The sequence below is a fragment of the Echinococcus granulosus genome, assembly GCF_000524195.1.
Source record: "Echinococcus granulosus chromosome Unknown EG_S00018, whole genome shotgun sequence".
Lineage (NCBI taxonomy): Eukaryota > Metazoa > Platyhelminthes > Cestoda > Cyclophyllidea > Taeniidae > Echinococcus > Echinococcus granulosus.
The window spans coordinates 952,529-965,729 of record NW_020170398.1 but is presented as its reverse complement, the minus strand read 5'-3'; the positions used below and the strand labels follow the sequence as shown (position 1 = coordinate 965,729).

At 40.4% G+C, this 13,201-nt stretch overlaps 1 protein-coding gene across 1 annotated transcript; it reads right to left on the bottom strand. All coding sequences in view use genetic code 11, as the record gives it.

Annotated features, from left to right (window-relative positions):
* Positions 1–715: 715 nt before the first annotated feature.
* On the bottom strand, positions 716–8,898 carry EGR_03510 (Pyroglutamylated RFamide peptide receptor; the record flags this gene model as incomplete). Its single annotated transcript, XM_024492759.1, has 5 exons — positions 716–931; positions 1,509–1,619; positions 2,102–2,532; positions 8,029–8,440; positions 8,719–8,898. 5 exons carry the CDS (start codon positions 8,896–8,898, stop codon positions 716–718), a joined length of 1,350 nt encoding a protein of 449 aa, XP_024352892.1.
* Positions 8,899–13,201: the final 4,303 nt, after the last annotated feature.

The window sequence follows — 13,201 nt, the reverse complement described above, 5'->3', positions numbered from 1 at the left end:
TGTTGTAAGCACCCACACCCATGCTGCCAAATAAATATTCCAGTTGTATTTCCAGCTGGTAGGCTTGTACGATGGTAGCTTAACCTCGACTACAAACCAGTCAAAGTGTTGCATAACCATCGCAGAAGGTCTCAAAGCGAAATGCATTAACCAAAAGAAAGGTGTGTACATCAAGTAAGGGAGAAGAGATCCCCTCTTCTTCATCATGATGTGGAAAGGAAAGTTGTGGTAAAGGCTAAGCATGTCAGTCTCGAAGCTTATGGCTAGGAAATCACAACGCCTTTACTAGCTGATGTCAATAAGCCTAAAAGACTACTAGTAAATTCTCCACTTCCTCCACTGGTACAATAAAATCATGCCATTCCTTGCATCGTGGACTCCGACAGCTGGCTGACAGATTGATCAGAGAGGTGGAATGGCTTTTTGTGTTACTGGATTCTTTAAGTGAGCTAGCATTCATTACCCTACACTTCCAAGACATAAATCGCTTCACTGCCACTCATCTAACCTTTTGGCCAACCATCTCTCTCTCTGTCATGTATTTTCTGCACATCACAGATTCCCAAATTACACGCACACCATAGCTGCGTTCTTCACATCTTTAACCCGCAAAAATAAATGACAGATCTGCTGAATTATTAGCAAAAGACTACGTAATTTCCCTTCCCTCCAAATGCAATATTTTTGTACATAGCAGCATTCATAACAATCAGGTTCAGGGGTGAGATTTGCGGTTGGTAGGACAGTGGGGTTTTGAGGTGGCCTTGTCCATATGAGAATAGTTGGCAGTCATGGAGATGACGGTGGTCTGATCGTGATGCGTGGACTTTTTCTTGCACAGTCCCGTTCTTCGGATGATAGACTTGCGGATATTTTCGTTGAGCCAGCCATAGAGGAAGGGATTGGCACATGTTGAACTTAGTGCGAACAACTGAAACAGGAACAGTGCTGGTTTTAGATTAAGGGACTGCAAAGTACCTCTGCAAGTCAAAACTAACATTCATAATATTTTCACAGATAAAATGCTAAGGCATATGAATCAAGCTACGACTCTTTTTTTCACATCTACGGCAACGGCCCTACACACATTGGTGATTGGAAGATGGCGAGTCCTCCCACAAAGAGCCGCGAAGATGGTAAAGACTGGCCTGAACACCGGTAATCAGGTGTTTAGTATTGAGAGTGTACATACATTCGTATCTGAATAAAGACAAGTTTATCTGCCCTTGTAGGTGAGTAGCAAATATGAAGGCTAAAACCAAAGTAAAATTTAGTAAATTTCTGCCTAAAGTAGGCTTATAAAGTAAGGAGAGCTGATGGTATAATTGAAATGCTAGGGTGGCTTGCGAACTCAGACACCTTTCTCTCCCGATTTTCAATGTGCTGTCTCTTACGTGAATGCAACCCAGATGTGCTAGAAGGTCGCGATGGCATTCAATCCATCCAATTACTCCTTAACGAGGCGTATTGACATGGAGTGTGGAACCACTCTCTCTTTTTTGACATACGTCAACACATTGACAAGCAACCACGTAGGCAAACGCAGTGCTATTCAGCAGTGAGATCCTCGTACACTGATTACTCGGAGTTGGAACTCGACAGGATCCAACTTTACGCGCCTAAAAACCAGTTAACCGTACGGAAGATGCCAGACCACGTAAATACGCCATTACTAGGGTAATCACGTCGTTCTCGTATCCGTTCCCACCATTTGCAGCTAATTTGGCACTTTTTCGGCTTTAAACAGATGCAGTTATATGCTTTTTGATGAGGATAAAGCACACGCTATCGACAAATACGTCAGACCCCTTTCCATTATATCAACAAAGCAGTATTCCGGTCATTTTATCATTTAACCACTAATCAAATAAATGAAGATAAGACGCTTATGCCATGTAATTTCGCATTTTGACGGATAAAGAACAAATTCATCATCTGTATGATTCAATTTTCACTTAAAATTAAATAGGTATGTAACTGGTGTTTTTAATTTATTAGGGAGTATGCAGCGTTGCAAAAAAGTCTTCATTGAACAAGGTCAGCCTAATCACTCGAAAGAAATGACGATTCAATTACAGAAACATTGGCGCTGGGAATTCACCTTTAGAACCAGATCCGTCGTCTTTAAATTTGCATCTACGGCTACATCCTGACTGCCCGGATCCACCATTGCCATCTCATCGACGGGTACGCCAGCAATAGCATAGGCAGTGCACTCCAAGTAGAGAGAGTAGAGTGTCCAGGGTGTCCAACATCCAGCGAAACACGCCACAATGCCTACGAGGATGCGGTGGGTACGTCGAGTACGCATTTCCAGTCGAGCAGCCAGCTGGATGTGACTGGTGGAGGTCTTCTGCATGCGGTACAGCTGACCACGACGGTGTGCGAGCCACCAGCCAATGTGGGCGTAGAGTATGAGGGTGACAATGAGGGGCGTGAGGAATTGACCGATCACCACCAGCACAGAGTAGATGAGACGCCGCAGTGGAGATGGCCACTGCTCCACGCAGTACATTGGGAAGTGGGGTTTGTCTAGGTAGCAAAAGGCGCCAATTTCTCAAATCCTTCCTCTGCTAGATCCCCGTTGGAACGGTCAGGTTTTGGAGCACTACGCATTGAATTGACTTCCAATTATGGATAGGCAATCTGACTTGAAGTGTAAATAAACAAACTTTGAAATCCGTACATAAAAGCTAAAAGAATGTTGAAAGAGTGTCGTCGAAGCACGCAAGCCTCAGCGTTTGTTTTGCGGTATTTGAAAGCTCACTTCATGAGTTTCGAGAGTCCAACAAATCTCTTTTTGTTAAAACTTACTTTTTTAAGAGTGTGTGCCAATATTCATTAGTGTCTTGCTGAATATCCTTCAGTTTCGTTTGAAATCATACTCCACGACTGTGGGGGTAGTGCCCCATTATGGGTGGGACATTATTTTTCCATGAGACAAAAATTTTGCCGAAAATTATACCTTAACACAATGCTCTTTCTCTAGAAGCAAGCGAAGTGGCCACAGACTAGTGGTGAAGTGGCATATAATAATGAGGGAAAAACAAAGAATAGGACGGTTCCATCACTGACTAATTTGCCAAACTCGACTGTTTCTCAAAGTAAGGATAGTCGTATGGAACCTCTAGCATACATTCTCTTATTAGGTGGAAGACCACAACCGTAGTTACCAGTTGAACAGCTGCATCCACAGTCCACCTCCACACTCACAGGGAAGGCAGATATGGATTTCTCATGGTGTGGAAGTGATTTATACCCTGGACATGGAAAGCAATGAGCCCCAGTTCACTCAAAATTCAAGAAGCATAAAGTCTATTCTCCATCACAGAGCAGTCAGCCAGCAGACGGGCTGCAACGCACAGTATGGCGTGCCCTCAACATTGAGTTAATAAAAACGTCCACGATTGCATTGAATTGTCACCCGCTTTCCACAATGACTTTATACTAATTGCACCGGCTCATATCAGACATTTTTGTCATCTTCGTCACTGAAATTAATGAGACGGAGATGATATTCCCCAAAATCTTTTTGGCAGACCGGTTTTTGATAATCCGAAGTTAAAAGTTGTTGGGTTTGACAAAGTGACTCTTTTTAGTAAAAGCATAATGCTCTCTCAACATTAATTTTTACAAAGAAAACTTAAGCTGCAAACAAATGTTGCTCCTGATTAAAACCTTTACCATTTAATGCGGTTCACCGCAACATAGTGCAGTATCTCACAGGTAAGCTGACACAGTCTCAATTGTTAAAACTGCAATGCAAACCCTCACAGCCTACGTTGCAAGATGGCTTCATCCAACCAACCTTCTGCAACCACAAACCCAAAAAATGGGAAGCAGAAAGAAATTACAAAGCAAAGATTGCCCAACAAAGCTAAATTTGTTGCCTCATCTTTTACCTTAAGCATTGCCTTTGATGATAGCCAAACAGTGCCCATTTTAGGTTATAAATGCAATCCGAATAGCAAGAGCCAAGTGCCTTTATCTCACCAGTCTGAAATAGGGTCTTTGTTATTTGGAGGTTCATTTGAGCAAGGTATGATAGCTTTTTCCACGGCCAATTTTTATCTACAGACAAGTGTACTAGCAGGGTAATGGCACAGGAAAATAAGTACTCAACTCGAATTAGGAGGAAAAAAACCCAGTGGGACCTATATGCTTGGGTGTTGTGCATACTGCCTGTCAGACAAATATGAATACAATGTTTAGGAAGCCAAAGAACACAGTCACGTTGGGCCCACTTCCACCTTCGTCAATGCCTTTTAATCCAAACTTTTGCCTTGGTGAGAAATGTAGGTTGTTTCTATCAAATCAGTCAAAATAAGTGCTCCTTAGTTTTTAATTCACTTCAACTGTTGTCAAATAATCTGTAGCCTCTACTTGCAGCTTCACCACGTAGTGCAGCTGTTTTTTTCAATGTGTATAATGCAGTCTTCAACTTTCCGTTTTTACACAACTTCCTGGCAGGTTAGAGAAGTCGAAAAAGTGACGTGTTCAAAGTGCTTCCCACCTTTGAGAATTTATCCTGAAGTTGAAATGTAAAAATTGGGTATTTATTCAATTTTGGTGGTATTAAAAGTTTTTAAGTTTAAAAAAGTGCAAATTAACTCCGAACCTGGAAGTTACACTGTGCCAAATGTATAAACATAAAATTCCCAATTTATTCGTAAAGGTCATTAAGGAGACGAAGAATTAATTCGAAAGGTCCGACTTACCCACCACTTTTAACTCATTTATCTGAACGTCAGTTATTTATAAATGCATTTTAAATTTAGGGTTTTAAATCGTGTTTTTGATTTTGTTTCCATGGGGCGACAAATATGTCATGGAGTTGGCACAAATACGCACTAAATGACAAGTAAGTGGGGAGCAAATTTGGTGTGAAAATTGGCCACCCTAGAAAATATGCTTCTTTCCATTTTCTACATTTTAAAACCTCCCCAAAAGTTGCTCTCTCTCCCAGTTCCTCCTTCTTGATCAGTATAACAAGAAAATCAAGGTTAATCAAATGTCACAAATAGGCACGGCTGGAACCAGTTAATGCCTCCTCTGATCCCCATTAGACAGCCGTTAGTCACGTACGCATGCGCCATACCAACCCGCTTACTCCTACTCGTCTGCGAATAAGGACGTCCGCATTGAAGCCCATGGCCCCTAATTCTTCTAGCCTAGAATTCAACAAAATCCAAGCTCACCCACATAAACTGAAGCTCATAAAATTAGCCTAATCAGGTTTTTCCCTTATTAATGTGGATAATAGTGAGTAAGCAAATCCTTGTAGGGGAATCCTTTTCCCGGAAGCGAAAGGGAAGAAAAATCATTTTCTTGTGGGTTGGTTCAAGGCAAAATAAAAATTCCGTTTTTAAGTAGAGGACATAATCAACAGCAATCACAATTCCTCAGCGGAATCCGGAAAGAGAAGAATTTGGTCTTTAGCAATACAAAACCTACAGTAATCAAGTATTCCTGCTCGATACTATTCGTTCCTTTCTTTTTTTCCATCCTCCGTATGTTCTACTCGTGGTGTGCACAAAATTGTCTTTTTCTGATCGCCCTTTTCACTTTTTGTAAATGAATATCAACCGATCCTTATCCTTTTAGAAATATGTAATGCTGCAGGGATATAAAGGCTACATTATCATCTTGTTTATCTGCTGGAACTGAGCACCGCATGCAGAAATGTGACACCTCTGACTTCCCCTGTTGTCTGTTCAAGTGATATATGAATAAACAAAAAGGCGAAGAGCCGCAATCCACTTTAGGGAGGATGTTTCGGTTTTTAAAACGGCTTGTGTGGATGCTTGTTGTGTCCGGGACTTGTTTTAAGTGTTCATCTAATTCGTGCTCCATTTTATGGCTATCCAGAAAAACGCCCATGGAATTAATGAAATCATCACGCCTTAGGAATTTGGGTTCGTAAAATTCCATTTATTACAAACTGTGACAAACCGTGTTAGATAGTTGCCGTGATGGCCTCAAAAAAGACGCAATTAAACCGAAATTCTAATTTTTGTTCTTTGGTGCATTATTTTAAGTACCAATCTTTGTAAAATCGCTTTCAAAATTGTCTGGATTACAAGATATGAGCTGCTACCCTGTAATAAAATAAAAGGAAACCAATGCTGAATTGTTGGCTAGTACTAGCAATCTTAGATCATTCCCAGTTATCTAGCTGCATCGACAAAATTCCCTTTATTTTTATAAGATGGGAAATAGTCTCGTATTTATCCGTTTCATAGTAACATTAGTCTTGTGAATTATAAAGGCAGTAATCAAAAATTTGTGACTAGAGAGGAAGTTAATGATGCTGTCACGTAATTTTCAGATATTTAACAATTTTTAATTCAAAATAGGCAGAGGTCAACTTGATTTGCCATTCACTATGCGCCAAACACTTAAAAGATGAGAACATAAAACTAAATAGATTTTAGCCTTGCACATACTACTGAATTCGAGCAATTGATTAAAGTAGGGTCTAGAAATTATCAATAAATTAGTCAAACTAAAAGATAAGTGATGAGGTTGACTGGGTTATTTGGCGAGGTCAGATCAACCCCACTTTGACCAGAAAATGTCAATAAGGATTGAAGCCTTCAAGCAGTTTTTGTATCAAGTCAAACGGTCGATCAAAATGGACCTGACATGTCCGGGAATTTTGTTTTGCCTAGAAGAGGAGACAGTGGAAGTTGAGGGAACATGGACTGAGTTGTCTATAAAACCTGCCAATCTGTGTTCAGAATGCGTCAAAGAAATAAAGTATTCCCCACGAATTCGAACAGATTGAAGCATGGGGATGCCAAACATGGAGTATCATAACCACGTCCACACCTTCGAGGTCTTGGCATCAGCAGTTTGTCTTTGGGCAATTCCTGAATGTAAATTAAGATGTCAACCTCGATATCAAGCGCATATATGGCTCAGCTTCACTACCCTCCAAGAGGGTGGGTAAATGTTTCACAGAAGTGTAAGTTTAGTTACGTCTGTCTCGAGGTCCTCACTGCTTCAGTCTCCGGTACTATGGAGGAAACCAGCTTAGTTGTTAGCAGAACCATCCTGAGGATACGCATAAACGATTTTTAAGTTGCATTTTAAAAAGCCCGACATAAAAGCACTTTTATTATATGTCTCACACAGGATGCAACGTTACGTAACTGAAGATACGAACGGAAGAACAAAAGAAAAATAAGATGTCCGCATTGCAGCTATTTGACTTTTTCGGATTCGCTATTCGTGCTTCGCGGCCGTTATTATTTAATGCTGGTGCTACCATTGACTTGCCCACTTACCTCGGATCAGTTCAGTCGGGATATAACTAACTAAGATGACAGATAGCAAATGCGAATGCATCTACGAATTGGAAGAGTACCTGGTGAAGACAGTTGTTTCACGAGAACCATTATGTAAGATTTGAAAACGAGAACGGATATGGAAGGCTCCGTGGAGAGTAGAGCAAGTTAATGATGTACTCAATCACACTGGACATTTATGAAGTGCCAACATACTGTTGTATATCTGTCAGTAAAGATTTCGGGTGTCGTGCTTCCCTTCCAAATACAAAGTCTAGGGATTCATTCTGACAGCTTGACCTATACATGGACGCCCTGTCGTAAAGTGACACAAGGAGCGAGCTTTCCGTGGCACTGATGAATGAATCACAATTGTTCAGATGAAATTCCGATCTGCAAAAGTTGGGTCACAAAGGGTACCACGACGAAAGGCAACCTTTGACTAACACAAACAATTCAAATAGTGTGCTGAGCTGAAGGGACTTCCGGAGCAATAGGGCTTGGATATTTCTGCTCGTATAATTATGTGCAGTGGAACCTGGGTAAGTCATTTTAGTTTAGAATCAAGACGTGCGTCAAAGTAGTGAAAGCATGCAGAGATCAAACTCTCAGCACAGGCGATGAAGCAAAGCACATTGTTCTAGGATTTTTTAATCCTACTTAATTTGTGGAGGCACTCACTTAAGTTCTTAATGGAATTATAAATTTGGCAGTGTTCAAAAGTAAATGCCTTCCATACCTTGCATATCGTTAGCAATTGGAGCAACGGTATCAAGAGACGAGGTGGTGGAGGGAGAGATCGACACGTTAAGATCGTTGACGAAGGTTTGGGTTGAGACTTGCTGAGCATCTGTGTAGTAGGCTACAGGAAACGCAGCGAGAAGGCTGAAAAGAATGCTGAGGAGAACGAGTAGCAGCGCGGTGCTGGAACGCATTGACCCAGTGGCGACACTGCCCCCACCACCGGTAGACGAGGCACTGGTAACAGAGGATGAGGTAAAGACGGTGGGGAAGCGGACACTACGATATCGGTCGATGGCGATGAGGAGGATGAGGATGCAGGAAACGTGTGTTGGCACGCCGAGACTGGCGAACAAGACGCGGCATGTTGTTGCGGACATCTCACTTGGCTCGCCCAACTCGTAGTAGAGCTATAAAAGCAAAAACATGGAATTGCGAAAGGAGCCACTCGTCAATGTAACCTGTGGCACTTATGACAACAAAGTCAAATAAGCAATTAGGACTGCACAATAGAAATCGGCAATATTTCATGACTTTAAATGTTTGTACGTTTATTTTCAGTGTTTATTAGAAATCTCAAAGCTATTGACACAAGAATCCAGGCAGTACGTGCAAACCATGCTGGGACTAAGCAGAACCTGAGCATGAATGGTTACGATGCGTTCAGTGCTGCCAGAGAGTGACCCACCTCCTGCCCCACTTCACGACGGATTATGTACCCAGCCATCAAACGATCAGAATCAGGCGTTGCACTTGCCGACTGAGCCATGACAGGGATAAATCCATTGACTTGGGATTGGGAGAAGAAACACTGCTTCCGTGATCTCCACGTTGACACAATTCGAAGGTCCAGTGTGACTGAGTACATCATCAACATGCGCCGCAGTCCATGTAGCTTTCTTCACTAGTCCTCACTTTCGGATTTAAAGCCTGCAATTTTTGCGAAACATGCTTCCGTGGATGGATGCATTAGCCCCTGCCACTTGTAATCTTGATCTGACGACGTATGTGGGCTGGACTGGACTGATCTGCGGTATGTGCGCTGGCTATTCGCAACGCCTGCTTTACCGCCACAATAGCAAGTCTTTCATTAAAATAATATCGGAAGGTTCTGCTTGATTGAAAGACCTGTTTTTGCAGAGGAATCCACGGCACTGTTATTGCTCCGAAGCGAGCTGTCAACTGGCATAAAGTGGGGTTGTGCTTGATGCGTCAACGTTTTCATTTCCCCTTCAAAATCCTCCTAACTTCATTTCTCGTAAAAAAAATACTTTGCACCTCCTATGCACTAAAATTATGGGAGCAAAGGGCTATTTTTTCTCGGCTACTTATTTAATGGCTGCTTCGTTTTTTAGGTATCAATTGGCCTTGGTACAAATTAGCTGTGTGTGATTGGGTGAGAGAGAGACCTAAATTTGATCCAACTGAAGTGAAGTCTTTTCCCTTAAGCTTAATTAGACTATCACGGAAAGGCCAAGTGACAAAACATCACTCTTTTTAAACAAGACAGCGAAGAACACACTGACTAGTCAAATCCATTTAATCAGGCAGTTGTCTGATTAGTGGCAGATCATTGATTGACCTGTCACCTAAATTAGCGCGGTAGTTGATGAATTAAGTCTTAAAATATGTTTGGTCAGTGAAGGTTAGTGACTGAACAAAATGAGTTATGGCTGTTTTCCGTAAGGGTAATAATTCATATTCGGTCACGTACAAACTCGGACATGCTCAGCATGAAGCATGAATGCTTCGACATTTCTGTTGCAAGGTAGATACCATCACAAATAGGGAAATTTTTTCTTGCATACAAGCATGAGGGATAAATTCATGCTGTATACAGGAATGCAAGGGTTTCAAATACAGAGTGGAAGGAAATAGTAATTTTGTGAAAACTGACGATCCCTAAAAATTTTAATTTTCCTCTCTTTTTCTCGAGACTGGAGGCGCTCTGTTAGTGAGGATGCCTCAGAGTAGGGCGGGCTGCTTGAAAGTGATTACTTAAGCAAACGCCTTAGAGCTCCAAAACTGAGTTGAGAGTTAGAATTTGTAGAAGTGAGAAGACAAAGAATTTCCAGCAGGTTTTGAAAATATTTGTTTAGATTGTACACAAACTGTGAAAATCCTAAACCACCTTAATTTTGAGTAGAATGCTCTACGCTTCCCTTAGTTCCACTCAAACTATTCTCGAAAAATATTTTCTAACATAAGCAAACGAATTACTTGTTTTTATTGTATTCGAGTAGGCAGTAAAAGGGATGACGTCTCATAAATAAGTTTTAACTGATTTCTACAAAGTAAATACCTCGTTGCATGAAATGATGTTTGTGGGTGGAGAGTGGGCTAATAAAGCAACATTTAATGGTAACTTTAGCACTTCTTAAATTGTTTGAGTAGATTATTTCCGAGTCATATTTTGAGAAATAAGGAGTAAGAGATGAAATTGAATCCTTTGGTTAGACTTTCATTTCGGAGTCTCTTATATGCCACAATTGGATACCACGCCATTAAGCCAGATTTCAAATGTTATCTCGGAATTTTTAAGAGATTGGTAATATACCCCTAGGGAAAGAGAGGAAATCGTTGTTAGTGAAAACAGTGAAAAAATCTAGTCACGCAGAGTTCGTCCTCGTTTCTTTTCTGCTTCACATTTTTGCATGGCGACCAAATTAGAATTTGTGAGGAGGGTCTGTCCGAGCGAATAGCGATGCCCTTACGAAAACACGGGGAGAGGAGTTGTGCATTATGAATGGGCACAGCGCGCCAAACTAGAAAATGGACCCTGTAGACTGCAGAGCTTTAACTCAATGCGGGAGCAAAGGAGAGAAGTAAAACACAGTTTTTCACCCTACAAGTCTTTCATATTCTTTTTGGTAAAACGCATTCGGTTTAGCATATATTAAACACTGAGAATCAGAGTAAATAATAGAGGACAGATTCTGAGATTTGGAGGTAAAAAAGGGGCTTTTAAAAGCAGGGCATAATGACACCTAAATTAATTTCCTTGCTTTTGACAAATTTATGGTGCCATTAAATGTGCCTTCTCCTAATTTACTTTTGCGACCTTTTTAAGCCACCCGTTTATTTCTTTCTGTAGGAATTAATCAAACTCTTTTTGTAGCAAGACTGCGGTGACGAAGCGGCAACATGGTAATTAGACCGCCAAGTGTCCCTAAGCAGCACTGCTCACCCAAACACTTCGTTTTTTTTGAATGGTCTCTGATTAATTACACCTTTTAATTAAAAATTGGCAGCCCTGCTCACTCGAAAGTAGGCACTATGGTAAGCAGCTTTTCATTTTTCTTTTAAAAGGTAAAATAGTGCATTCAGGTCCAAATATCCTCTGGCATAATTTGCAAAATTAACTCAACCATACCATGTGGAACAAAGGGAGGTTAAAAATGAGAGCAAATGTATTCGGGATTTTGAAAAGCAAATATTAGGAATTACTTTACAACACGAATAATTGTCTCTAAACCCAAAGCCATCTAAGAGGATGAGGTCTTGCTTTTATGTCCACCAAAGTAAAGGTAAGTGATCTTCCTTTATTTTCCATAAATGTAAGAATAATGCTAACTTTGTATCTTATCAAATGCAAAATAAATGTTATAAGGTTAACAATGCTTTACTTCTTTTCTGCGCCAAGGTCAAGGATGTCATGGATTACACTCAAGTCGCAAGATTTTGAATCGTGCCTTCTCCACAGTCTCATATGCTTAGAGTATCCTTTTTCAAATAACCTAGAAGTAATCAGTATGGAACGGTTTTCTAGATCATTTAATGCAAGTGCAGCCGAAATTTTGCTTCTAACCGTTCTATCTGGTACATTTTTCACTTTTCATACAAAAGCGCGTGTTTGACAGTACTGACGATTGAGCAAAAAGGGAAAAGAAAACTACTTGCCAAAGTAAATTTTTTTGCAAATTTTTTAGTGCAGTTTAAGAACTTGAGGAAATTATTGCAAGTTTGCACAGGAGAAAGCTATTTGAAGACCACTTTTTGCTGGGAATACAGGCTAGTTAAAATATCAGGAAAATTGTGCGTATCTGAAACAAAGATTTACTTCCTTAGCGATGGTGTTCTACACAGACTCTTATCACTCGAACATCAAAAGGTATTGCTGGTTCATTGCCCCAACAGCCTTAACTTCAAACTAGTAACTATATAGGAAAAGTTCAGATTTTATCCTGTTATGCCTTTTTTTAGGCTTCCATTAGGGTGCTGCTAATGCAATAAAAGGCTCTGAAGAGTGGATGAGTCCTAAAAGATAAAAAATACCAACCCGGTATTCTTTTTATTTGCCGAATTTTCTTCAGTAATATTGTTGCCAAATATGAAATATAAGTTATATGTGGTGATGGTTCCACCAATCAGCAGTCGCAGTGTTTCTCCTTTTGGAACTAATGGGGGCAAATTTAACCTTCCCTTGTAGATGTCAGGTCGAATACAAGTACAGCAGAAAAAAAAATCATCCTCATCTCTTGCAATGTAGAAGAAATAGTGAGGTTTTTAGAACCACATTAAGACGGACCATGAAAGATCGGTGTAGATTTTTCAAATTGATATAATTTTTTTAGGACATAGGATTCATGAGGATGCATATTGGAATGGATGTTCCAGAATAAGGGCATTTTTCACTGCAAAAGGTCACGCGACTCAGGATTTGTAGACCAATTCTCAAGGCTACCAAGAAGATAGCATTCTCGCCTGTTAATTTTGGTGCCGCCTATCTTCTCGAGATAACTGGTTGCATGTAGTCAGGTGGGTAAAATTTAAGGCATTTAAATAAACTCAATATTTTTCATCTGTGAACTGTAGATTGTGGTGAAAATTACGCTAAACGGAAAGAGGAATTTAGGTATTTTTTGCTTAAAACAAACATTAGTAACAACAAATTGTATTTAAAATGCTACCTGAGGCTTTTCGCTACTAAAACCACAGTAAATGAAGGTGACCATTTCAAGTTAAATTCTGGGCATCAAAAGAATTGTAAAGTAAACACACTTACAAATATCAAATCAGAGTTGACCAACAAATTTTGGCGGAATCACTGCAACCTCATTGCAATGACGTACCGGCTTCGACGTTTTAGAAATTGTCAAATTTTTATCCATTTCACCCTTAGTTGTCCCATTATTTTTTTTCTCCCCATTGGTCATGGTGATGTAAAGAGG